Raw genomic sequence first — 27,511 nt, 5'->3', positions numbered from 1 at the left:
CATACAACTTGAAAAAGCGCTTTCAGCCAAGCAATTTCAAACAGGACTCTGAAAGTCAGCTCTGCTCTGCATATCTCATGTGCTATCACCAACAACAAATGTCAGAACTGAGATAATTCTGTTGATAAAAGAACTAGAAAAAGGTTTGGATTCCTCTCCTCCAGCATTGTTTCTGCAGAGCTTATAAAGTAGAGATTCATAAAATATTTTTTTGCCAATGGATTTCAGACATGATTTTGAATATAAGCATGTTTCAAATTTGCTGAGTAAAAAGCTGTGTACGGTCATCTTTCTAAACAGAATGACACTTAAAAAATAAATGAGGAAGGGTGTGTGTGTGGCAACTGTGAAAAACACCTTTTCCTTCAACAGTCATAGACCCTGATATTTTTTGATGCATGAACTGGACAAAAAGATCTAGCCAGGTATAATTTTTTGGAAGAATATCAGTGGGAGGCAAACCCCATACATCTTAAACTGATTCTGTCTTTAATTTTCATTGGCTGACAAGAGCGTGACAAGCTTGGCCAGTTAGCCACAAGAATTAATAAACAAGAAGGAATGCAAGATGCTAGCTCTGCTCAAGCAAGCTTTTTAGGTCCTTCCCTAAGAAATCAACTAGACCTTCCCAATTACTAATATCTTTGGAGCTTTAGATTTTGAAGAAACATATGAAAAGATAGGGTTTGAACTGCTACATTTAGGGGTTTTTTTTAATTCCTTTGATACCTGTAAATTCAAATTCAGAAAACCACATGAATTTAGACTTTTTTTTTTGCAAGTGCCTGATTAACTACTCTTAATCACAGTGGAGGCAAAAGTGTCAGAGAAGGCTCCACAAGCTCCACCAAAAGTTTTTTTGAATCACTGAAAATAAGATCTTGCTGAATGACCTGCACAATCTCAAGAGAGAAGTTCTCAAAAAAAAAAAAAAGACTCAGGGATTTGTTCCTCCACACTCAAGATGGGACACTGCATACGATTTCTGACACCCTTATAGCCAGCTATATGAGACCACTGGAGACACTGTGATGTGCTTTAAAATACACAAGATATATGACACTAATGTATTTTGATAGATAATACATATCATATAGATATATGATCATAATACATAGCTTGACATTTCCTTATCATTCAACCTCCTTTCCGTTCTCTCCTTTCTCTGAGTCTGGGGTCTGAAGGAAGACAAGGTAGCTATGACCTAACCTGGATTATACTAGAGTGGTGTTTTTTGGCACATAAAAGCACTTAGATTAATAAAGCAAGGTGATCTATACGTTATATCAATGAGGAGCTGTGACTGACACCTTAAAGGATGCACAATCTTTGGATCTACTGTTGATTGTAAAGTTCACAATGTAACTTGTGTCCCCTAAATTTTTTTGCCATTTACAAGTGAAGAAATAAGCAGAGCTATATTTTCAAATGTAAATCTTTTATCCACACTTTTGCTACTTCCAGGCAAGGTTACCAGAAGAGCAATCCTGCAGTGAAGAGGAAGAGAAAACAAAATTGAAACCAAACTGAAATAAAAAAAAAGCAGCTCTAAAATGAGGACAAAGAAAACTGTTGCATTCTGAATACAGTGGTGTTACATAATTAAGGCTGACTTCCATTTTGCACTTCAGGTAAGGATCTGGTCTCTGCTTCCTATGAAATGCTAGTTTCACCACCAGCTAAGTATGTGGCAGAATGATCATCTCAGTGGGACTTCTTGTCATTTCTGGATGCAACCTGAGATGCAAAGTAATGACGTTCATAGCCATCAGTGGTATGAAATCAGGCTATTGTGAGACCACCACTCCTGTCAATACCTTGTCTTTATGGTTGGATCAGCCAAGAACAATTTTGTGTTCTTTTTAAACATTTGGATGCTAATTTTTGCAAAGCTTGTCCAGTGCATAATTTCTTTGTCTTTTAAAAAGCCTGGAAATTTCTCTATATTACACCATACTGGCATCAATTTTGTTCTGCAGCACCTGAGCCAACTCTTTTCTGGAGCGCCTCAGTTACCACACAGACACTCTCATGATTGCACTTTAGGTCCATTGCCCCTGCCCCTTTCACTAACAAAGCATATGGTAGCTATAGGGTGGTGTCCCTCTGTGTGTGCAGAGCTTCACCCGCTTTGCTGAAGGGTTCCACATCTGTTTGCCAACAGTAGAAAGTGAGGGATCTTAGATCCCATTCTTGAAGCTGAAGGACCTCCTGCAGCAATCACAGACTTTTCTGCCTGGTTCTTTTATGTCCCCAAGCCTGGCTCTTCCGCTTTGCCTCTTCTATCCCAACTACTTTTCTCGATTCCTTCTGTGAATAAAGCATCTTCCTTCTTTTGGAATTCAAGAAAGTCATGCTCCTTGCGTTCCGCTCCAGCTCCCAGATCAAACAGATAGAATGCAAAAGGAAAGCCTGCTAAACCCCTGTTGCCTAGACATGGAGCAAGTTCATTTGTTCAGTGATTCATATATATACATTAGTCACGGACAGTAGCTGTGATGGGATGGAGGTTTTACCTCCAGTAAAAGCTTCAGCAGGACTCTAAAGATAATGTTCATATGAAGTTTTTCCCCCAAGGTCAGTCTTGAGTAGTATTAGATAATCAAAAGCAGAGCCCTGACATGGGTTTCCCCACCAAATTTTGATCCTTAGGTTCTCTACTGTAACTCCCACATGAAACGGTTATACGAGTTCTCCTTTAGCAACAATGGCAAACAATGCATGTCTAATCTCACTCTTCGAAACAGCTAAACCATTTTTGCCACAACTATAAAAAAATTGCTTCAGGGAGGCACTCAGCAAGCTAAGATACAATTAGTAAGGATTATAAACAATGAAAAGCAACTGAGAATAGGGATTTATGATGGGATGTTTCAGACGACAGATGCTGGACGTTTTTAATGGGTGAAAATATAAACGAGGTCCAAAAGTGTGTTCCTTCTCACAGAGAATTCAGAGTCAATGCTTTAGGTAGCAAGCTGACAAAATGTTTGCATGAATTTGCACAAATGAGCCAAAACAAACATCTAAAATGTGATATTATTCCCAGAGCTTGCTTTTGCTTTTAATTAGTCTAACACTATTAGAAATAATTAAATATGATCTTGGTGACTGGGAACAAACTAGAGGTTTTTCTGGGTTTTATGCATTTCCAGTTAAAAAGTAAAAATAAAATTGATTTTTAGAATTACTCATATTTTTGTCAAGAAGAAGTTAATGTGTATCAGCAGATGCATCCTCAAAGTATGTTTAATCCTTCTAGTTCACATAAAAGCCTAAACTTGAGTGGGACAGGAGATATACATTCCACATCATATTGTTTGCTGGAGTGAAAAGAAGCTTTAGAACTTTGTAACTGAATGAGAGCTTCAGATAATCTAGTTGGACTCCAATACTATCTTAGGCCACTAAACTCCATCCACCAGCCTGCTAATCTCAATGATTTACTTAGTTATTGAGTTCCTCAAGCTGAGTTGACCAGACAGTCTGTTGGTAAAGAGACGTTAAAATGTATTTGAATAAGCTGTCTGAACCATAAAGTGTTGTTACTTTTAATTATGTTTTTCCAGTGTCAGGCAATGCTGCTAGACTTCATAAATCATCTTAATAGCCTTTATTTACAGAGTGTGTTACAAGCAACAAAGAATTTTGTTTGAGGTACACCATATCTGGCAGATTAATCACTCTTTTGTCCTACAAATTGACTTGCAAATTTGGAATAAATTTGACCTGGAATGCACCTTAAATTCTCAGAAGTCGTGTGCTATATTTTCCCAGCACACTGCAAATTAAAATGAGAAGAGCACTTGTGTTTGCATTAGGAACACTGAATGTCAACAAGTACTGTCAACTGATGAATCTCAGAATTTAATTCTTTAAAGGGCAGGAGGAAGCAGCTTTAATTTGCTTCTCCACAAACACCTAGTTTAAAGATTTATTCAACTATGTAATATGCTTTTAAGACCAAATCAAGATCACTTTTACTCTGCTGGAACAATTTTGACGGTTAATTACATCATTATCCAGATATAGCTTCACTGTAAGGCTCAGGTTTGCCAGTTCCCTTTGCTTAACATGCTTTTATTGCTGGGAAAGACTGGAGATCTAAAGGAGCTCTAAATCATAAAAGAATTTCTAGAGGTTTATTGCACAGATCATAAATGGGAAGAAACATGGTTAGTGAACTAACAAACACAAATTCATTAGATAAATTACTTTTAATAAAACACATTGGTCTTTACTGAGAAACTTTACCAAACTTATTTGTCAGATAAAGAAAACGTATTTGATTTATATGGTCATACTAGGCTTAAACACCAAACAGAAAGATTCACTTTTTATGACAACTGATACATCATTTTTTCTCATTACAATAGATTACTTTTAAACAGTCTTTTAACCTAAATAACAAAAAACGTGTGCTACAGACACTACATAACAATACAGAAGACAGTAAATACATTTCCAATTGGCAAAGAAGGAATATTCTGTAACTGTGACAAAATGGGAAACTTACCAGGATGTTTGGTCTCTGCCCTGTTTTCAAGAAAGTGACACCGCATCTTTAAACACAAGTCCTCAAGACTGTTTTGACATATGTTTTTAGCGCCAATAGAGATAACATACTGCCCTCTCTGAGCACACTGCATCCTTGTGTCAGACTTTAAGTAGGCCACGGGAAAGAACAGTTGCTGACTATTATGAACAGCAGATCAGAGAAGAGAAACTTCTTGACAGAATCCCTGAAATGGCTATGAGAGCACGCATGTTCGGTTCAGCAGAGCTCACGTAGCAAGGGCTCCCACAGCCGGCATGAGATACCATCAGTCAGTTCTCCCATGAGTTTGCACAGAACGAACAGCTTCGAAGTGGGCAGTTTCTTCTACATGGCTCACACATGCTGACATTTTTTGTCTCTCAACATAGTTAAAATGAGTAATTACCTGTGCATGTGTCTATGTTGTCTTTGTGGAGTGTCTGCTGTTTGAAACATTGGAAAGGTAAGCAAGCCCAAGCATCTGTTTTCTTGAGAATCACATAATTATGAGGTTTCTTCCTTTACTGAGATGTTCTTACATTGGGTACTATATGTCAGCAAATGTAGCTAATAGTACATCATCTTTGCTTATGGATAATGAGAACTAGAAGTTTCTTAAATAGATTGGGGTAAAGGATGTCTCAGCAGCTGAAACATGTACTTCTTGGAGTAATAATCATGAAGTTGTTCATTTTGCAGCTAACATTTCTTTTTCCTCATGTATGAAAGCAAATTAATTGAAAAAGTAGTAAATAATTTACACACCTTTCATAAAAGTAATAATTTCCTGTCATAGGAAATCTGTGAGGATCCAAATCCAGCAGCCATATAAGAACACTCCTAGCCACGAGCATGTGAATAATCCCGGAAATAGTTGAGTTAGATGCATTAATATATCTTGCTGACTGTGATACAAATTAATAATTTCTAAAATAGCAATCAACAAAAACAGGCTTTCTGACACTTAAAGGCTAATAACAATTATGTTTAAAACATCTTATTGAAAACACGGGCAAAAAGAACTGTAGACAGATGTCTATATATATCATACGCTAGGTGTTGTGGAGCAGCACTGCACAGCACCTCTAAAGGCTGAGTACATATCTTGGCTTTACCAGACAACTATTTCCACATGTACTGATAGGTGGGGAGGTGTAATTGTTGCTGCCCTGGATAAGACAGCACAGTCCTGCAGAATTTTTAATCACAGCGGAAAAATAAACTTGTTACAACATGAACTCAATTTAGAAGACTTGGCTTACCTCATAAGATAAACTAAGCACAAAAATATTTTTTGTATTACTGTGCGAAAAGAAGCTGTAGATGAAACTATATTATTTGGTAATTCTTCTGTCAGGTATAGTAGTTTTGAAGCAAGTCTTCACCTCACGCACCTATCCTAAGTGAAAACACACCACTGAAATTCCTAAACGGAGAAGGGTCTTGAAAATGGAGGATGCCTGATTTCAGATGGTCCCTGTTAAAATTCACAATCTTTTTCCCTTTTTTAATGAAAAAGAGAGTACTTTTAAGGGAAAGACATTGCTATTCTGAGTCATTCTCGCCTACTAAAATTTACTAATTTAAGAGAAAGGCTCCCCTTTTCTTTTTTAATTAACTTCAAGGCTATTTGAAAAATTTCCAGTACAAATCATGATTTCTGTCAGGAAGCAGACTTAACTTAGCCAAGCTGCGAGTTTGTACTTTGTCTCAATTCGAAAGTTCGTACCTGGATGTAAGAGGTACAGTTGTAAACTCGTGAGACTCTTGAGAATCTCTGATCAGAATGGTTTACCTGACATTTTTTGTCTAGATGCAGTCCATAACTTTTGATTGACTAGAATTAGAGCCCCCTGTAATAAATAAATAAAACCTGCAATAAACTAAGCTTAAAGAAAATACTATGCAGACTCTTTTTCTAAATTGGGATGAAAAGGTGGTGACAGACTCTGCCACTGGAGGTGACACCAAAAGCTGTGCGCTGCAGTGCACCCTGATCCCCACTTGCTCAAAGAATACTATCTGCTTCCCAGCTCCAGAAGACATGCAGGCAACAAGGTTCACAGGCACTTTAGAAAATACTGACAGCTCCCTGACATCTGTGAACACCTCATGGAAGCGGTTTTTTCGCTCTTTTAGCTCTCCGAGGAAGGAAAAAAAAAACACCAAAAAGAAACATCGGAAGTTTCTCTCTCAACCGTGTGCTTCACACCCGGCCTCTCAGTTTTCAGGCGCACTTACAAAACTCGGCTCTAACCAGAACTGCCCTACTCGGGCGTGCAGCTGGCGGGAGGGCCGTGTCGCGACTCCCCTCACCGCCACCAACGCCGGCGAGCGCCCGGCACCGGCCGTTAGCGCAGCCCGCCGCGCGGGACCGCTGCCGCCGGCCTGAGGCGAGAGGCCTCCGCCTCGTCAGGGGTAAAGCGGCGCTCGACCTCTCCCCACCAAGGCGGCTGGGCGAGGTCTCCATCTCTCCCTGCAGCACCGTGGCCGAGGTTTAATCCCGGCCGTGTGGTCGCAAACCCGCTCCGCTCCGTGCGGAGGGGTAGCAGAGGGCTGCGCCAGGTACTGCGGGCAGACGGCGCTAAGCCACCCCGCGCCCGCTCCCCACCACACCTTCCTCCCACCCCTGAGAGGGGCCCCGCCCCCTCGCGAACCCCGCCCCCCACACAGCCCCGCCCCCTCAGCTCATTAGCAGTCCCATGGGCGTCGAACCCACGGGCAGCAGCTGTCCCTCCACCCCAGCAACCGCTTCGCGCCTGCGCCGTAAAGCCTCTGTGGTGCCGGGCCCGGCCGCTCTTGCATCGGCGCGCCTGCGCAGCAGGTCCCAGCCGAGTGGGCGGGGCTGGGCGCTGCAGAGGGTGACGTCACCCTCCCTGCCCCGCCGCCGGCACCGCCTCTGCCCGGCGAGGCAGCGCCGGGACTTGCCGGCTGCAGGCGCCGCCATGGCTGCCATATTGGGGAGGAAGTGAGAGCGGGAGGCGGCGGCGGCGGCCAGGAAGGAGCCCTTCCCTTTTCCCTTCTGCTTGGGCGGACGCAGGCTTCCCGGCAGCGGCGGCAACGGCGGCTTGCGAGACCCCCGGAGCGGGCGGCGTAGAGGCAGCAGCGGGCGGCGGCGGAGCTGAGCGCCCCGGAGGCGGCGTTGGCCTAAGATGGCGGACCCGGCGGAGTGTAACATCAAAGTGATGTGTCGCTTCAGGCCCCTCAACGAGTCCGAAGTGACCCGTGGCGACAAGTACATCGCCAAGTTCCAGGGCGAAGACACCGTCGTCATCGCGGTGAGGGGCTGCCCGGACGGGAAAGGCGGAGGAAGCGCCGGGGGGGAGGGGGTGTCAGGGGTCGGCGGGGTCAGATACCGCGGGGATGGGCGCAGTGGGAGGCGAGAGGGCAGGGCTGAGGCGCTCGGGAGCGCCCACGGGCGGGGACGCCTCGGGAAGAGGGGTGGCCTTTTGGGGGGGGTGGGGGGTGGGAAGGGGAGGAGGGCAGGCAGAGCTGCGGACGGGGCCGGCTAGTCTGGATGTGGGCATGGTCGGGCGAAGAGCAGGGAGCTGGTGGGGGCGGAGGTCCCCGAGCAGTGGGCGTTGGGTTGTAGGGACACGTCGGTGGTAGCAGGTCAGGAAACCTTTGACAAAGGCTCTAGCGAAAAGCTTGCGACTTGGGGCGTAGCGTGAGCTCTCATTGCCGAGCCCGAGCCACAGGGCACGCTTCAGTATGCCCACGGAAAACTCGTGAATTACGAGGTGGAGAGTAAGAGGCGAGTCCTGCAGTGTGTCCCCCGGCTAGGCTGTCCCTCGTTTTGGCGACCGTGACGAGTTTGACCGCTAAATATGTGCTCAAAATGCATGCGTTGGAGCTACCATTGAAGTAATTGTCTACAGAGAGTTTTTTGGGAACAAAATGCAGGACAACAGTGCAGGCTCTAGTTCATTGGTGCTTATGATATGTAAATTAGTCTTCGGCTAATAACTTTTTTTTAAAAATCAGAATAAACAGACCATTTGGCTTATTACATGTTTGTAAATGTATTTTAACCGAAGTCACCGTGCAAAGTATGAGGCCTGTTGTAAAACAATCGATGTTACGGGGGAAAAGATAATGCTTTCCTTTTTGTTCAGTGTGTCATAGTCAGCTACAAAGTGGAACTGGAATATAAAATTAAAGTACAGTAGTTTATTGCCTGGTTTGGTTGGTATTGTCCAAACACACTTTATTCCCAATGTTTGTTTTACTTTTGCTAACTTTTAATTTGTGTTTTCATATGAATACTTTTCTTTCTAGAGGCAGTGCTGGTTCTGCATTGCTGAAAGTAACTTAGATGTCAGTTATTATCTGTCTTCAAATTTTGTTTTTTATATTCTGTTTCTTGAGGCTACCAATAATAGCTTTTTCACACAGTATCTGAAGTTGAAGGAGGCGATTTAATAAAATACTTTTTCTGTGTGACTTACTAATGCTAGTGCTCTAGTCTGTTAATATTCAACTGAATTTGTCAATAAAATAAGGAATTCCATGAGTCTGGAGCTACAAGAATGATAGCATGCCTGTGAAATGAGGTAATTTGGGCTTATTTCAGCTGGCAAGTTAGTATCTTGGAGTACATCTCTTCTTCCTGAGGTTGTACAGGTAAACTCGTCAGAGTAAGGAACCAAACCTGGAAAATGGAAAATTTAACTAGAACAAATGATCTCACTTCCATCAGTGAATACCCATTCATTGTGACCCTACATACTCTGTTTAAAATCCATGATTAAGTTTAGAAACCTTGATGTTTTCTGACTGAAAAATATTTTTTCCACATCTTCTTTCAATAGTTCTGGTCTAAAAGAAAAGTTACATTGTTTTAATACTCTTTAAGTACTCTTTAAAAATATCTAAAATGTAAATTGGGCTGACGTGGTACTATATCTGAGTAGAACAGTCTGATAGCATGCTCCTGAGGGATCATGTGGGGCTTTCTGCTCAGGGTTAATATTGAGTGTTACAACTGTACATTAGTGTTTTCTGCGTTGGTAAAAATTACAACACAATCCTTTAGTAGTCCTAGGTCCAGGACTTGCTGTGTCTGACTTTGGGAAAAATGCCCCCCAAAATTATTAGATTTGGTAGCAGCGACAGTATTTGTGTTCTGTTTCACAAAACCTTAATAAAGGATTGGTATTCTGTGATTCTGTTTTTATAATGGTAGATATATGACAAGATCGATGTTCTCAAAGTTATGACTTGATTCTCTAAAACTATTGAGACAATTACTTTAACTTGTTTTCTTTTATATTTTATTTTTTTTTAACAGGCTGCCTGAGTTTTTACAAAGTTATGGACCTTCCAACCTGAGGCTGTAGCCAGCCACCTCTTGTGTGTGTGTGTTGTAGAATTGCCCAAGGGAGGATAGTAACAGAAACAGTCCTTCTCATGAAACAGTTTCTAAAAACATTCCTCAATAAGCTGTATGTTTGGTTACTTTCAGCTGTTTGATTTCTGTCTTTATTGCTACATGTCATATTGGCTGCCTGTTGAAGAGTAATTGAGCCACTTTTTTTTTTTTTTTAATAGCTGCTTTCCTCAGCTGCCTGGAGGACTTGTACCTTCTGTGTGTGCCTGGGTCTGTGCTGAAACAGTGAAGGCTTCTTTAGTAATACTTGGGAGTTGCCTGTAATGGTAGATAGGAGGTGAAAACTAGGAGACAGTGGAAGCAGGGCTTATACCAGACTGCAGATTTGACTCTCCTGTGTAGGAGGGTGGGGAGGGAAATCAGTGACTATAACCAAACCCTCCTCCTTCCTTGAGTCCCCTGTCATCTATGAGCTATCTATCCTCCCTTCTTTTCCCAGCTCCTATGTAATTACTGGCATGGTTGTCTTTCTGGACAAGTGAGTAATTTTGATTTGTGTTAGATAAAATACTTGTTTTAATTGTAGCTAGTGTGTAACAGCAATTTGAGGGGACTTATGGTGTTGGTCTCTTTTGAAGAGCAGACTTTGAAAAAGTATTGTCCTTCCACAGGACAAAACTTTTTAAACTAATAAAGAGCTTTTAAATTATTAATTAAAGGTGGCTTCTTTCCATTTTAGCACTTCATTAAATATTTTTTTCTAATGGCTCTTCCTGTTAATTAAATGTAAGAGTTTTGTTAAAACAGATAATAGGATGACTTGTTATGAGTATATGGCTTTTATGTTAAACATCATAAATGTACCTATATACAAAAATTGATAGCAATTTGCTCATGGATTTCAGGCTTTTGAGTAAGATGAAACAGGGAGGAATAGCAAGCTTATAATACATATGATTATGTACTTTATTTTTTCAAATGTAAAACTGCTTGCAACTGAGTAGCTTTATAGTTCTGCATAACATATCTATGCTTCTTTTTAAAAAATATTTCTATACCTAGACTTGCTCATCTTAAAACTGTCCAAAAGATAAGATAGATTACTGAATACAGTGACACTTGAGGATTTTGGACTGAAGCCTAAACTGGAAACTACTATCAAATGACTGAAGTGGCGAGGTGTTAAGGGCATTCACACAAATTGGGTGGTATCCCTCTGTTGTCCAAATGTTTCTAGTAATGATCTTAGTATATTCCTTATTTCTATGGCTTTTAAGAAAGAATCGTGGCTACCTGCCTGTATTTTTGTATTTGTTTAGAGTACTATTTTTTTGTATGTAAGATGTAACCCCCATGATCCTGGAAGGAGCTTGAGACATTTAGCTTTCTTTGTCGTTACCTTTTAAACTAGTATTGGATATAAATGAGAGCAAGGTTAGGTTTAAGTTATGCTAGAATCAGGTTAATGAGGATCACTTGATATTACTGCAGCTTTTGGCAGCAGATTATTCAAAAGGAAAATGTAATTCACGTGTGTTGCTGAAAGAAAGGCTGTGCCGGACTGTATAAATGCAAGAAGCAAGGTGCGTTCTTAGAACAACTTATTTTTTTTTTTATTATTTGCTAGTGTGAAGGAAAGCACTGTTTAATTAGAAACACATGAATAAAAATGCTTCATGTCTACAGTGCAACTTTAAACGTGAATCAGAAATTGCAATCTGTAGCTGAAACAATAGTATTCTTTCAGTGTTACTTTAAATTTTTTTTACTTTGTTCCATGAAATGGTGGATAATAGAGACGTCTTTCAGATGATACTGTCATGATGATTTAACAGAAAGCAAATATTCTAGCTTACAGTAATGTGTAAAGGGAGAGCTATACTCCCTGGCTGCTGTACCACTTGCTTAGAAGCACCTTACTTATCTCATATTTGTTTTTTGTTCTGAAATTCAATGACCATTTTTATGCTAGCAGTGCTTGCTTTTCTCGTTAAGAAGAAACTTTTTACTAAAGCAAAGCTTGGCTGAAACTCTTGTTCCAAAATTCCTCTCTGTTTTGATGCTGGAAATTGAGTTTCTAGTCACAATTTTTAAAAATAAAATTACATGTTTTAGTCCTTCTGTAACAATAAATAGCTGCTGTAAAAGTTGACACTTGCAGTATTTGCACAGACATAAGAAAAATAGGGCAGAAAGAGCTGAGATCCACTAACTGTTCTGTATTGGCTGCAGTTTTGTATGCGTGGAGCTACGACAAGAAGAAAATCCTTTTTCCTTATCCTAAAACCAAAATACTAATTTGGAACAGTGCCTTTTCACTCGTTTGCAATGTTGGACTCCGTTAGGTGTGTCAAAGCAGCAATACCTTTGCTTAGTAACAGGAAGAACTGAGTCAGGTATTTGACATCATACTTTCCAGAACTTATTCAGTGTGGGATTTTTCTTTTAACATATTTTGTGCTGATGGGAAGAATGTTCTTTAGTGAAGATGCAGAACTTTAAGGGAAGGTAAGTCCATTACTTATTACTCCAGCCTCTCGCCAAGAATAAGCTAACCATGGGTGGGTATAACATTGTTTTAACAGTCCATTCTAGCGAAAAAACCAGTAAAGAGCATCTGGGTATGTTGTGGTAGAAAAATATGCTACTGATTTTTCAAGTAAATTTTCACTACTGACTTTGCTTCAGATACTAATGCATAAAAAATAAGGTGAACTCAGGTAATCTTACAAATAACCAATTGTGGAGTTTACAGAAAGTTACAATGGTAGAAAGTTTTTAAAAACTTATTTCCAATGAGATAACCTTAAGTATTTCTTGGACTTTTGAGGTAAGATTTCAGTCTAGTTGTGATCCCAGATTTTTGTGTAGTCCTCGTTGAAGGTACTGACAAAAACTAACTTTTCCGAAGAAACTCATGCATGCTCCAAACCTTGTAGAATTTAGATGGGTTGAGCATCCTTTTATATAAGGATAATGGGTAACTAGTCTTCAAGTTAACTGTGGAACTATGTATCTGAACATAAACACTTTATTAAGATTTAGTTTAACTACTGCTGAATCACGTTGGCAGATGTACTTTTTTGAGGGCTGTGAGAGCACTTGCAAAGTTTTTGCTATGGGACCACATCTGTTCAGTACAAGCAACTACGGGAGCTGAAGTTGTCTTGCAGTTGATTACTGACAGAACAAATGCTAGGCAAGGAGTGAATGCAAATGTTAAATCCTCTCTGGAGAGAGGAAGTCAGAAGCTCTGCTTGTTCGCTTGATATTTTATGTGTTGCTTATAGGTTGTATGTGTTAAATTTTTATTAGGATTTGAGCAACACTTGCGGAAAATTTCTGGAGTATGTCAAAGCAGCATCATATCACGGTAGTGACACTGCTACTACCACTGTTATGGACACCATGTGGTAATGTTGCTTCGACCTTTTGTGTTTTCAGTTCATAATATCTGATTGTTTACTACTTGGGGAAGAAAAGGCATCTGGTACAGAAAAAATATCTGACACTTTAATCTTTCTTGATTAATCTCTTAAAGGTAATGAGGAGGCTTTCTAGGGCAGGGTAATCTGTGTAATACTGTTTTAGCTTTGTTTACAGCAGAAAGTAGACTGTAAAGAGAAGTGATAAGACATAGCATTGCAGATGTCAAAGATGTGAAACCATATTGAGTGGGAGTAACTTGTATTCTTAAAACAATTATCCTGGAACCTGCTTGGCTAAACCTACTTTGTTAGCTATTGATTCAGTGATGATGGAGAAGACACATGCCTCTAATGTGGGTTTTCATAGGTGTGATAAATGTACTGTGACCTGGGAGGGGAGGGAAATATGTAATTGGATTTTTGAGTGCTTTGAAGTTGTATTGTGGCTTCATCTGGGAACGTATAATACTGAGAACATGTAAGCAAATATTCCACTTTCCACCTGCAAGGGATGGGGAAGTGACAAGTGGTATAAACAGGACCCCTCGTGAGGATTCTTTTGGCCAGAATTATTAAATTTTGTGGGTATGTTGGTAGCAGTTGTTAACTTGAGGGAAATTGGAATTTGTCATGTGCCTGGCAGCTTTCACTGTATAAATAAGATCAATTAAAGGCATAACTGCCCGAGTGAAGTCCTTGCAGCTTGGTTTTCTGTTCTTACTAGTCCATGGCATTTGTCATATGTGCTAATCTTTATATTAACATTTTATAAAACAAAAGAGACTGTAATTATATGAGATACTGTAATATGGCTCTGTTCCCTTATGAAGGCATTTAAATGGTAATTGGAGAGTAGATAGACTAAAAGTATTCTGTGTCTACGGATTACTCTCAAATTAGTAAACGTAATTTTCCTTTAACACAGATAACGAAGAATAGTTGAATTCAGTCAACCTTTGCTTGGCAGAAGAATTAAAAAAAACCCAGACCCCTCTAAACGTTGTTTAAAAATTGAGAGGAGGAAAGCTTTTTGAGAACCTGCTGCAAATACCTGTAGATTGCAGGATGGTTGCAGACTAGTGCAGGTTGTGCCTACAGTTCTTTCTAAACAAGGTATCTTGCTGTACCAGAAACTAGGCCTTATTTTTTTTCTTTTTTTTCCTAAAGTTGGATTTCTTTAAAGTAAATAAACAATCTGCTATTTGGCATCAGAAATATTCTGTAGTAATATATAAATACGCAGTAATGTATGTGTATACATTCAAACGCATACTATGCAAAATAATGTTTGCATTTTAATGTGCTTTTTTGTTCTTATAGTTGTCATGCTCTATTGGGAACAGCAAAGATCAGATATTTTGGGATCTGTGAGAAATAGTGAGTACTGTCAACAGTTGCTGCATAGACTCTCAGAAGATCACGTGCAGGAACTTTCCCTAATTCTTCTAAAATCAATTTAATTGGAATAATTGTCATTATATATTTTCTGGAGCGATAATTTGGAGAAGAGTTTAAATCTTACAAGTACAAACACACAAATTGCTAATGCTGCACAGATTGTTTGCCATGATGTTGGACACTGTCACTTTTCTCACTACACTTTTCCAGTGTGTAATGGTAAATATGATCCTCCAAAAGGGTATTATTTCAGTGCATATAAATATGCACTTGAGCATGAAACAGATCTGATTAACGTTTTGTGATGTAGATGACTTGCAGTGTGTAGTGTAGCTGATTGATACTTGTGAAGTTGGAGGCTTTTTGAAACTACAGCTGCTGGTGAGAAAGAAAATGCATAGCTGGTGTTATCTTTTCTACAGTGACTTACCTTTTTATGTAACGTGTTCTCAGTCTTCATTTTCTTACCTCAGGGTTACTTGAACTTGTTTGTTAGTTGTTTGTCTTCTGGTGTATGTGATGGCCTCAATTCTGCCTGTAGAACATAGGAATTTGAGGTGTATTTGAAGCTAAAGTGAGTAATCGAGAAGGCTTGTGATTTTCCTGCTGTGAAACAAGCATTCTGGCAAACTTCAGCACCTTAGGGATAGTTTCTGCCTACTGAGTCTTGTGGCTTCTTGAACGTATTCACACAGTGAATGCTGTCATTATTTTTTCCAAGAGGGAGGTCATCTACCTGAATGCAAGCCCTCTCAGCAGATAGATACGTGTTAAATCTAAAAAGCTTTGTTTGGTGTTATGCTAGACGTTATTAAAAGACAAATGGAAGGACAGACTGGGGAAGGGAATGTGATGGGTGGGTGAAAGATGGAAGCTATACTTGTTTCTTTGCCAGGGAGGCAGTTCCAGAATATCCTTGGGGGAGGATGATAATGAATTAAATTTAGGCAAAATGGAGCACTTAACAGTTGCAGTGAGTTTAGCAATGGTAACTGACCTAGGTCCTTTGTAAACCTTGCCTATCTGCTTGGCTACCTACTAAATCAAGCTCTGAAAATACTAAAAAAATTTGAACTTCATAAGATGAGCATAATACTTCATATCCTAATGGATTGTCAGCTGCTTAGAACTGTGTTATGAAAATCTCTTCTTTAAAACAAAGCAAAATCCAACATTCCTTTCAAAAAGCTGTGTCAGAGCTTCTTCTTATAGTGTCTTCCAAGAGGAGTCTTCTGTGAAAGGTTACCTTCCTCCAAAGTGGCCGTTTCCTTCTGCTTATGGAGCTTTATTTTAAGGATATCGTGTATGGGGAAATAGTTCTTGTGCTGCTTGTAGGTGATCTGAATGTTTCTTTTTGGTTTGAGGTTTTTAACAAATATTACCGAGACAGATACTCTGTGTGTGGTATAAACTGTTTTTAATAATTTAGGTTTACCAGAGTAAACCTGCTACCAGAGTAGAAGAGAATAAGGGGTTCTTGGATGTACAGGCTGGGCATTGGCTTACCTTGTAAATCAAGTAAATTGAGGTCATGTGGCAGAGTAGTTGTGGAGAACTATTTAGATTGCACTTTGAAACCAAGTATATTTAATTCAAGGCCTTACTTGTAGGCAAGCATGTGAAGATTTAGGCAATACTGTATAAGCTGATTTCCTCGTTACAGTCTGCAAGTGCTTAAAATAAAACAAAAGATTGGTCTGAGACACTATAGGCTGCTTCTAAACTGTATGAACAAACGCCTTCCAGTTCTACTTCCAGCATCTGTTTTTTTAATAGCTCTTCTGTGTCTTTTTTTCCAGTCCAAGCCATATATATTTGACCGTGTATTCCAGTCAAACACATCACAGGAACAAGTGTACAATGATTGTGCTAAAAAGATTGTCAAAGGTAAGGTGGAACGGCAACTTTAACCATAAGGAAATGTCTCGTATTCATGTGGATTTCATTGTTGAAAACTGATACTTGTATTGCTCCCTTTTGCCTTCTGAATGTTTAATAAGAGCCAGCGTCGATCATAGCAGTATAAAATCATCCTGTAGGTCAGCCGATAAGTTATGTCAATGCTTAACCTGCTGTTTCAGTTGATTGCAACATTTGATAACATTTACCTGTCATGTTTTGGTTTTTCTTGCAGTTCTCTGCAAAAGATTGTTTAAAACACTTTGTCAGAAATTAATCAAAGTAACTCTTATGAGTAGATTTGTTGGTTATTTTTCCCTCAAATTTGTTGGTGAAAACATCCTACATTAGTTTGTTTGGAGGAATATAAGAGGAAAGGAAACTTGTGAAATCATGTGTATGCTATAGATCTTTTCTAAGCTTGTTTATTTAATACACAGTTTAAGGAGGATTTTTTGAATATGATTTTTAGCTTCAAAATTAAAAGTTTAAATACGAGTTGTTGCTGTGCATGTCAGGGTGTACAGTTTCTCCAAACTTGAATTGTTAGAATTGGCCTAGTAACTTCAGAAAATCAAGTCTTATCACAAAGAAGGTTATGCCACAGTAAGTTGTTGTCGTAAGCAATTAGCTAGTTGCCTGAAAATAGAATTGATTAATTTCTTGAGGAGATCAGTAAAGTTCTAATTGACACAACTTTCAAAACAACCTTAACAAAGCTTTGTCAGAAACCCCTGGAATATCAGCTATTAGTGACAAGAGAAGACTGGGTAAATGTAGAGGTTTTTTGATCATTAGAAAAGTGAATTGCTGTGGAGAATCCATACTGCTGCAAGTATTTAACCCTTTCATGAGTTAAATAGCAATCAGGATTAGATCAGAAGTTTGCTCCTTAGAAACTGGAGTTAACTAAGAATTGTAATGCTGCCCCTTTCCTCTGTCTAAAAATCTGATCTCTCTTTCTCCGTGTGGCATTTCTAGGCTGTGCCACATCAGGTGGCAAATGAGCTCTAGTGGTGGTACAAACAGATTACGGCTATGATGGGGTGCCAAAGACTTCCCCATTTGGAGTATCTCATGCTTGTTGTCAGAAAATAAAAGTTTGCTTGCAGGATGTGATTCTGCAGTAACTGACTTGTAAACAAACCAGACCCTCATCTCTCAATCTAAAACTTTAGGTTGCTTCATTTGTAATTTGAAATATAAGCTTATGGCCAAAGAGTAAGATGCTTGAAACTTGCGGCATAGCCCATTCTCTTCACAATTGGACAATTAAACTTTCCTGAAGGCAGAAAATATTATGGTGTTCTTGTGTATGGTTTCTTCTTCTGAGTTATCAAAGACTATCTGTTCAGCCTGGCCGTTTTATTGATTTCCTTTTTGTTCCTGACTCTGAAGTCCTGATTTTTCTGATTGAAGGAACAGATGCTTCTAATACAATAAACTTCTAAAACACAGTTGATGATGACAATGCATTAAAAGAGGTAGGGAGGAACACCCTCCCACCCCCCAAACTCTAGCACAGAGTTCCCAAACATTGAACGATTTAACTTGCTGAACATTTTAGGAACTGCCTGCTTGCATTCTATTTCATTTGACTTTCCTTTAGAAGAAGGAAATGAACCCTAATGAAAATACTCTTTCCCTTTAGATGTACTTGAGGGATACAATGGTACAATATTTGCTTATGGGCAAACATCATCTGGAAAGACACACACTATGGAAGTAAGAAATCTTAAAATAATTTTCCTCTTAATGTCACTGTCATCTCGTTTCATCACAGTAGTCTTATCTTTCTAGAAATAAGATGTCTACTTGTTTTCATCTTGCAATTTTAATTTTCTTTCCCTTTCAATTGCAACATTTTGATACCCAAAATGTTTTTTTTAGGATCAAGAATGTTAATTATTATATTTTTTCAGCCCTCAATAGCAGGATGAGAAACACAAGAATAATGTTAATAGTACATTTTCATTTCTAGTAGTTTTGGGAGATTTCTGAGGCTGTTCTTTTCACTCCTGGCAAATGCTGGGGCTAAATGGATGGTCAAGACTTTCCTTTATAGATAAAATAAGTACATCGTACCAGTCAGCATTTTAAAACTGATTTGTCTGTTAACTGTTTGTTTTGCCTTTGGATACTGTTTGTGATGTTGGATTCAGTATGAATGTTTCATTTTATTGTATCTTTTTCTAATAAGGGGAAGCTTCATGATCCGGATGGAATGGGTATTATTCCAAGAATAGTGCAAGATATTTTTAATTATATTTACTCTATGGATGAGAATCTTGAATTTCATATTAAGGTAAACTTTTCTTCATTGTTACTTATTTAATCTGCATTAAAACTGGAAGTAGTCTATAGTTAAATGGATGTTCTGTATCTGTTTCAAATGCCTGTAACTTGGAAAATCTAAATGTGAGTTATTTCTGAAGTAACTGACTCTTCTTAAAGAAGAATTACATTAACACTTTAATCTTGTTTCCATTAAACATTGATGGTAGCTATCCTGGTAACCTATGGCAGTGCTGATAGTGTTTGAAGCTTTTGATCAGAATAGTTTCTTCTTAAAGGTGTATTTTAGTTCAGCCTTAAGGATTTGAGCTAGATGTGGTATTATGTGGGAGGTCATAATAATCATGCTGGATCCTTCTGATGAAAAAGCAAAGCATTTTTGTTTTCTGATGCTGTATCTTTATTCCCCTTCCCAATTCCAGGTGTCATATTTTGAAATATACTTGGATAAAATAAGGGACCTTTTGGATGGTAAGCCTTTTATTTATATTGAACATAGAAAATAAATTGTTCTGGAGAGAGGTATAAAAAAACCCAAAAAAACCTTATCATGATACTAAGATAGGTATGCAGTATGCTAATAACCTATATGTGATAAGGGTACATCAAAATGAGAAAGCATGGTGCTAATCTATATAATATCACTAAAGCTGCAGTAGTGGTTGTTTCATGTATATTAAGTTTTTATAAAGCGTTGCTGAGAAATAACATCTATGACTCGGACATGTGTTGTACACAGCTCATTCATTTTGTGAAGAAATCATATATACCTTAGCTTTAGAACTTTCTCTCTTCCAGTTTCAAAGACCAATCTTTCTGTTCATGAGGACAAAAATAGAGTTCCCTATGTAAAGGTGAGTATCAACCTCTGATACGTTTTCATCTTTCACTCCTCTAGCGTACATCATTTAGTTCTGGCTTGTTGGTGTGGTGGTTTTTTGCCTTTTTTTTTTTTTTAAGGGTTGCACAGAGCGTTTTGTATGTAGTCCAGAAGAAGTTATGGATACTATAGATGAAGGAAAATCAAACCGACATGTAGCAGTTACAAGTAGGTATTATCTTTTGTCTCCTTTTAGTGCTTTATCAGTTTGCTTCTGGTATGCCTTTAAAAGTAGGGAAGACAAAAATAGTGAGCTAAATAATTCAGGTTGTTGAAAGGGTCTAGCATAAGCAGTTTCAGCATGTCTTTCAGAAACAAGTATTTCAGTTAATTTCTTGTTAGATGTTGTTACTTAGGCTTGGATTGAAAGGAGAAAGTAAGTGATCAATGAGGAGCTCTGAATCATTGGAGAAAAAGGTGTAGTTCTGCATTAGGAATAGTGCCAAATCCCAGTTTGTGGAATTTGTTTCAATTAACCTATGAATCTGTAAGTAAGGAACTGTGGCTCACTTATAGTTTGGCCATTCTGCTGCATATTCTAAGAAAAGCTGGTCAGAATATATATTCAGACATGCTGCAGATTTAAGCAGCATCCCAATATCCCAAGCTTTTTGGCCTGTGGCATGCAACTGAGTTGCGAGGAGCGATGTCATAGGTCTCCAAATTCCCACAAGAAGCAGGATTAGGAAGTGACAGAGGGTTTAAAAAAAAAAAAGACAAGGAAAGATGAGGTACATGCAAAATAATACTTCAGTTCTTAGCAAGTGAAGTGACTGTCAGAAATCTTTGAGAGTCAGTTTGAGGGTGAGTTTCACAATCTTCCTGTGTCTAGTTCTTTATTCAGGAAAAGAAAGAATATGCAGTCGTTAAGAAAATAAAAGATTTTTCTTTGGTTAAGGATCAAAAAATAAAAATATCATGTTCCTTTTAAGGAATGACTCAGTCCTGCACTTCCACTTTGTTGCTTCTAGGTAGTAAGGTTCTGAAGTGGGGACCAGACTAAGTAACGGAGAAATAACAGAAATTTGGATAGAAGGATCTTATTCTATGTTGAGCTGCTTTTGTGGCATCAATAAGCTGGTCCTTTTAGGCCTGTGAGTGATTTATGGTTAAAAGGAAGAAGAAATAGGCAGACATTCTCATTCAGATTGCAGTCAGCTTAAATCTTGTTAATGAATTAAAATCATTCTTTAAATTCAGTAAGTCTTGTTTACTCTGCATGTTTCACAGCAGATGGGGCAGTAGGTATTTAAACCAGAAAGGGGTGAGAGGTTATGGCCATCTAGTTCAAATTTTCAGAAAAGGATAAAATGTGATACATTGTAAAGCTACCAAAAAAAAAAAAAAAGTTCTGGTGTCAGAATGTAAATGTGCTTTCTGTTCTAATAGAGTAAATTAAATGTGTGAAATCCATAGTTGACAGGCTAGCAAATCTTATCAGTGAGCTTATGTGGTATTAATAGAAGCCCAAGGGAGACTGGATCTTTGTTACTCAATTAGACAATACTGTTAGTTTTATTGTCATTGAGAGAATACTCTGTACAGTTGCATTAGCTTTAGATCTGTCACTTCACTGTGGGAAGATACTGTTTTGTTAAGTTAGTTTGGTTGTACAAATGTTTTTGACAATTTATGTGTTTTGGATTATAGATATGAATGAACACAGCTCTCGAAGTCATAGTATTTTTCTTATTAATGTAAAACAAGAGAATACTCAAACAGAACAGAAACTAAGTGGAAAACTTTACCTTGTGGACTTGGCAGGTAGTGAAAAGGTAATTCTAAATTTCTTTTTCTGCTCTGAAACTCTGGCTATTCTTTACAATCAAATATTTTACATTAATGTAATACTGAACTGATTGTTCAGTTGTCATCTCTGAAGTGTTTTAACTTTGACTTTGAAATGTGGTTTCTGAATCCTAGTCTGGGTTGGCTATTAGGTACTACCTCTTTAAGCTGATCTGCATTTCTGCAGTGAGGGTTTGTAAATATGGAATAGGGTGGGGAAACAGGCTAGAGTTCAGTCTCGGTATCTGAGAGAGCAAAAAAGCGTACAGGTGTGTTGGCTAGCCAGGTACTGGAATAAAAAGAGTGTTATGGATGTGGAATATCTAAATTTTCTTAGGTAGTGGTACCAAGTTTCTTAATTTGAAATTCTGATTAACATTGTTTAAAATGTCAGCTTGCTTTCCTGTGTCAGTGGCTTAAAGCAGGGAAGGAAATATGTACCATTTTGCTTATTCTGTATCACTTCTTATAGACTGTAATTAGCCTTTTAAGAGCTGGATTTTTGACATTCTTTTCATCTTTGCTTGTGGGTTTATCCCCGTCTTTGTCTCCAGCTTTTTTCAGTCCTTTCTGCTTGCTGTTGTCTTTCCTCATGTCATTGTTCTATGGCCTTATTGTTGTCTCTGATCCTGTGTTTTACTCTGAAATGTGTTTCTTAGTAATGATCTTTTTTTTTCTTTTTTAATGCTTCCAGTTTCATTCTCATTAAACTGAGAACTAAGTTAGAGAGCTGGGTTGCAGGTCTCCTTTCTCTGTAGTTTTGTTCCTTTCACTGTTTATTTCAAACTTTGCTTTCGTGCTTCTCCCAGTCTTTTTGAAATACATGAGGTTTTCTTATGCCTTGTATTGGGTTGGTTTAAACACAGGCAAATAGAATTGCTTAGTTGTAGTCATGATCACAGCTCGGTAAGAAGAATAGTAAAGGGAGGGTTATAGAACTATAAGTCAAGTTCAGCCCTTGAGGCAGAAGAGCTAAGGTAAATAGAATGGTGTCAGGGTAGATTTTTTTTCCCCATTTCTGCTGACATCTACTTAAGTGCCTAGAGCACTCATGTAGGTCAGATTCAGCCTCTAAAATCTGTTCTCACAAATTCTTGCTAATATAGACTCTCTGCTATATTTTCCGGGGGGGTGGTGGTATGCGGTTTGGTTTTTTGTTTGGTTGGTTTTTGTTTGTTAAGGATGACCTCTGGACAAACTATTCATAATGCTGCTTTCCTTTTACTTTAAGGAATTCAAACTTTTTGACAAACTTCAAACAACTTTTGAAGTTGTTTATTTGATTAGAAGTTTTTAACTATACATGTATCTTCTATGAAAAGGCGTACTTTGCAGGGAAAATATTCAATTCAGTTTAAAAAATCGGAAACATCTTCAAGCACTGAGTTCTGAATGAAAAATTGATGGTGGATCAGGGATAGAGTCTGAGGAGGAGTTTGCTTATTCTAATCCAACTTGCTTATGAGTACCTCATAAAGTCAGGGAGACTGACTTAAAAGCAGGAAAATTACTCAAGTCTTATATTAAATGTGGAAGGTGTTTTTTGAAGAAGCATTTAGTAGTTTACTGAAATTTTCTATAGGTTAGTAAAACTGGAGCAGAAGGTGCTGTGCTGGATGAGGCCAAGAACATCAACAAGTCTTTGTCTGCTCTTGGAAATGTCATCTCAGCTTTGGCTGAAAGCAGTGTAAGTGTTCTTTTTTGTATTTTTATACTTCAAGGTTAAACGCTTGCATCTCTCAACATGATATTATGCAGAAATTCTTTACTGATCTCAGTGATATGCATGGAGTCTTTTAAACTAATCCAGTTGCATCAATGCATTGCAAATGGCTGTTATATGATGATTAATAAAGTTACATTTAATGTTGAGGCACCTAAGCATCATACTGAAAGTTTTCTTGTACTCTAGAAGTTACCAAACATAGAAGTACAATTTTATGTCACCTCATGTGTGTTCAGTCTTACGATTTATGAATTAAAGTAAAATTTAATGTCTTTCTAATGAAGTTATACCTAGCAAAAACATAGCTCTTATTTCAACAAATTAAATAATGTGTCTGAAAAACTGTGATGGATTCATTTAACCATTTTCTTGGTAGACTTATGTTCCATATCGTGATAGCAAAATGACCAGAATCCTTCAAGATTCACTAGGGGGTAATTGCAGAACCACTATTGTTATTTGCTGTTCTCCATCTTCATACAATGAATCTGAAACTAAATCTACTCTTCTGTTTGGCCAAAGGTGGGTAAATGACTTTATTTTTCTCTTGCTATGCTCAGAAATAAATGCAGAATGAGAAATAAATTACTCTGTTAAGATTCCTCAAGCAAATTAATTAGACTGTTTACTTTCTTTCTGTAATTCTTCAGTGCACACGTGGCTAAGTGTTATGATCTATCTTATATTATATAAAAATCTTTAAACTGGGCAGGATCCTGAAGACTGTGTATTTCCAGGAGGACAGCGTATAGTTTGGTTCAAAATGTGGTTTAATGTATAGTCTTGGAGGGTAATTAATACTCTTCCCGCCCCCCCCCCCCCCCCCCCAGCAGAAAGAGGGAGGAAGGAGTTCTCCCCTGTTAAGTTGAATCCTTTATTTGCTGGGCGAGCCTCTCCTCTGCCACCCTTTCTTTGATAGCGTGCTCAATTATATCTTCTGGTCTGTTTTCTGTATCTAGCATTCCTATATCTAGCATTCCAGTAACATTTGACTTAATACTTCTAAATTCCTGTGTCATTTGTAATTGCATTTATAAGTACCCATTTCAAATTTGGTATTTTGTTAGGTATCTCTTCTTTGCCACTCTGTTATTAATGCTTCATTGTAATACTCCAGTTCCTGACCACTAGATTTAATCACTTCATTTACTGGAGCACATTATGAAAGCTGTCAGCATTTTACTTAGTTCATCTGGTCTTCTGTGTTAGCGTATCTCTTCCACTTTAGTTCAACGAGATAGTTTTCTACTGGTCTTTTCAGAGAAGTTTTTTATTATGGAAAGTAGACTAGATGACTTCAGAACTTCTTAAAAATGTGGCACAATATGGGTAGTTAGTGGGTGTGGAGTAATGACTGCATTCCGCAACAGTGGAGACTTTTTGGTCTCCTTTTAGAATCTAGGAGGTCTTTTCCTTTCCTCTTACTATTTCTTGAATGAGAAATTCAAGACACTATTGGGAAGCGTCTTCCAGCTGTAGCTCTGTAGTTTCACTGCCTCATGCTCTTGACTTTTTCAGGAGTTAGAGTACACTTCTATCTCAGTGACCGTAGTTAGTCCAATGTATTAATTCGGCCTTCTAGGGATGTTAAATTCATGCTGAAACCCTCAGCTGTAGTAAGTGAAGGCTAGATAAATATCATGTAACTTTAGTAGGAAATTGTGTCTTTTGGTAGTAATCAGTCCCAATAAGGTGCTTAATAAGAGTCGTAATATGGGGGTGGGTGGGCGGAATTTCTAACTACCATTAAGCTTTTTTCCTGTTTTGATCTTTGACGGGGGGTATTTGGTAGTAGGAGACTATACAGAAAAATTACTGAGGTGAGTGAGTTATGGCACTAAAGTAAAAACTATACGTTAACTTCATGAAGATATAATATTAGTGCCTGTAGTTTCATCTCCAAAGGTAATGTCTTTGGATGAGATTTGCCTGACTGAACGTAGACAATCACATGTGAACTTTATAGCTTGTATACTTTTTGGTTAATGGAGTTCTAGTAACTGGATTTTTAGATTGAAATGAGCTGTTTCTTAAATAAGCTAGATACGTTACACCCTAAAAACATTATGCTCTCCATTGGAGAAATGTTTGCTAGATGTGGTGAACGCTACCCTTTGTTCAAAGCTGTGCACTATTGTCCTAACTTGAATTCTTTCAGGTGAAAGTGTGCAGCTGAATTTTTCGAACTCAACCAGCTTGAGGTTTTTTTCAGCCTTCCCAAAGTTTGTTGTATTGCTCAGTCCATTAACAGTTGTATCATTCCAATTGAAAGAATAGTAAGTTGACAGTAGAAATAAGCTTTTGGAAGAGGTGGGGATGTTTACACTTTCACCAGTGATAAGTAGAAATTTTATTTAATAGCCTTTAATTCCTTTCTTTAAAAATGAAGTTTCAGAGCTTTTTGCTCTTTCTATGTAGAGCGAAGACCATTAAGAACACAGTCTGCGTCAACGTGGAGCTCACTGCAGAACAGTGGAAGAAAAAGTATGAGAAAGAAAAAGAGAAAAACAAGACTCTGCGTAACACCATACAGTGGCTAGAAAATGAACTCAACAGATGGCGGAACGGTGAGAAGCAATTATATTTTTGTTCTGCAAACTTTTGGCAAGGCAACAGACACTGAATTCATCTGCAGGATACCAAAAATAACTAAGAGCACTGTGCAAGACAGTAATAAGAATATTAAAGTTGACATTGGAACTTCATATTTTTTACTGTATTGCAACTGGAACAACTTCTAATAATCACATAATGGCAAAAATGTCTGAAAGTGTATTGGTGCTAGGTTCTTCAACACTTGGTTTACTAGCAGAGCTAGAGTTACATACATTCTAAAAATCTTATTTTGGGGGAGAAAAAATGATATTAGTTGTAAATGCAGAAACAGTGAAATATTTCCTCTGGTTTGGTTTTCTAATTCAAATCGATATGACAAGATCGTGTCCTTGTTTAAAACTCAAGCATGTTAATAGGCAAAAACCCCACCCAAAACCCCAAATTGCTGACCCTACAGAATGTGTGCCCATTCTTTCTTCCTGAATAATTAACAACTTATCGATTGAAGTGTCTGGCAAAATGCAAGTTATATATGAAGCCTTAAATTCAGGAAAGGAGGAACAGAGGTCATACTTACAGATGTATTCTGGAGTTCGGCAGCTATAGAAGGTGATTTTGCAATCTTGTAGACAACTGTACCACATCCTGATGTAAATCTGAGAAAAATGGGCTCACCTAAGTAAGTTTAGTAGGATGTGATTTTTTTTTTTTAAATCTTTTATACAGATGATATGAGGCCACACCCGAAATGTTAAGTGTAGTTCTTCCAGAATATTGACACAAGATACTGGAGTGTTGGAAAGAGCCCATGCCTTCCAAGGACTGCATAAAATGTTTTGTAATAAGATGCTAAGGAATTTAGTTTAGTTTACCAGAGAAGCGCTTTGATTAGCGTGTGGTATTTTTTCTATGTGAAGCTAGTATTCTCATCAGAAAAGGCTTAATGAACATAAAAGGATAAAAGCGTAACTGAAAAAATATTTTAAATTAGAAGCAAAGCAATTTAAAAGTAAATATGGCTACCTAGCAAAACAGACTGCCGAGGGAAAAGAAAAGATTTTCTGTCTTCAGGGCAAGTTAGGTGCCTTTCTAGAAGATACGGTTTGATGTGAGATTTGGAGCTCATAGCAGAGTAACTGGGTGAAAAATAGCATTCTGTGGTAAGCAGGAGATAGTTTGGATGATTAGTGGTCATTTTTTTTACCATGTAATCATGTGAACTCGATTGCTTATTAACTGTGGAGCAATGCTGTTAGTAGGGAGTATGTAATATTCTCAAGGCTGACTTTGTGGAAGATACTTCATGGCTGACTGTACTAAAACTTAAGTATATATATTTTTTTTTTTAAGGGGAGACTGTGCCAGTTGATGAACAGTTTGACAAGGAGAAGGCCAACTTAGAAGCTTTTGCAGTTGACAAGGATATTACTGTTATTAATGATAAACCAGCTACCACAATTGGAGTAACTGGCAATTTCACTGATGCTGAGAGAAGAAAATGTGAGGAAGAAATTGCCAAACTATACAAACAACTGGATGACAAGGTATGCCATTCTTACTTAATGTAAGATCTCTTGGAAATATATCTTGAACTATATTATGTAATATTTAATTTGCCAGTCTTCATTTGTTAGTACAGCTTGCTTAAGTATTTGCTGCAAGTGCCTACTCTAAT

General features: G+C 38.2%; 1 protein-coding gene across 1 annotated transcript in view; it reads left to right on the top strand.

Moving 5' to 3' along the window:
• Positions 1-7,507: 7,507 nt before the first annotated feature.
• The window catches only part of KIF5B (kinesin family member 5B), a 36,424-nt gene continuing 16,420 nt past the window's right edge, over positions 7,508-27,511 (top strand). The window contains exons 1-12 of the mRNA XM_050915789.1: positions 7,508-7,815; positions 16,492-16,579; positions 18,243-18,316; positions 18,792-18,896; positions 19,309-19,357; positions 19,685-19,740; positions 19,847-19,934; positions 21,417-21,541; positions 23,137-23,241; positions 23,657-23,802; positions 25,699-25,847; positions 27,187-27,380. Coding sequence (XP_050771746.1) covers positions 7,690-7,815; positions 16,492-16,579; positions 18,243-18,316; positions 18,792-18,896; positions 19,309-19,357; positions 19,685-19,740; positions 19,847-19,934; positions 21,417-21,541; positions 23,137-23,241; positions 23,657-23,802; positions 25,699-25,847; positions 27,187-27,380 — 1,305 coding nt within the window. The 5' untranslated portion in view covers positions 7,508-7,689. The remainder of the gene's footprint in view (positions 7,816-16,491; positions 16,580-18,242; positions 18,317-18,791; positions 18,897-19,308; positions 19,358-19,684; positions 19,741-19,846; positions 19,935-21,416; positions 21,542-23,136; positions 23,242-23,656; positions 23,803-25,698; positions 25,848-27,186; positions 27,381-27,511) is intronic.

Source organism: Gymnogyps californianus, chromosome 2 (genome assembly GCF_018139145.2).
Source record: "Gymnogyps californianus isolate 813 chromosome 2, ASM1813914v2, whole genome shotgun sequence".
Lineage (NCBI taxonomy): Eukaryota > Metazoa > Chordata > Aves > Accipitriformes > Cathartidae > Gymnogyps > Gymnogyps californianus.
The sequence above is the reverse complement of the archived record's forward strand: the minus strand, read 5'-3'. Positions and strand labels throughout refer to the sequence as shown.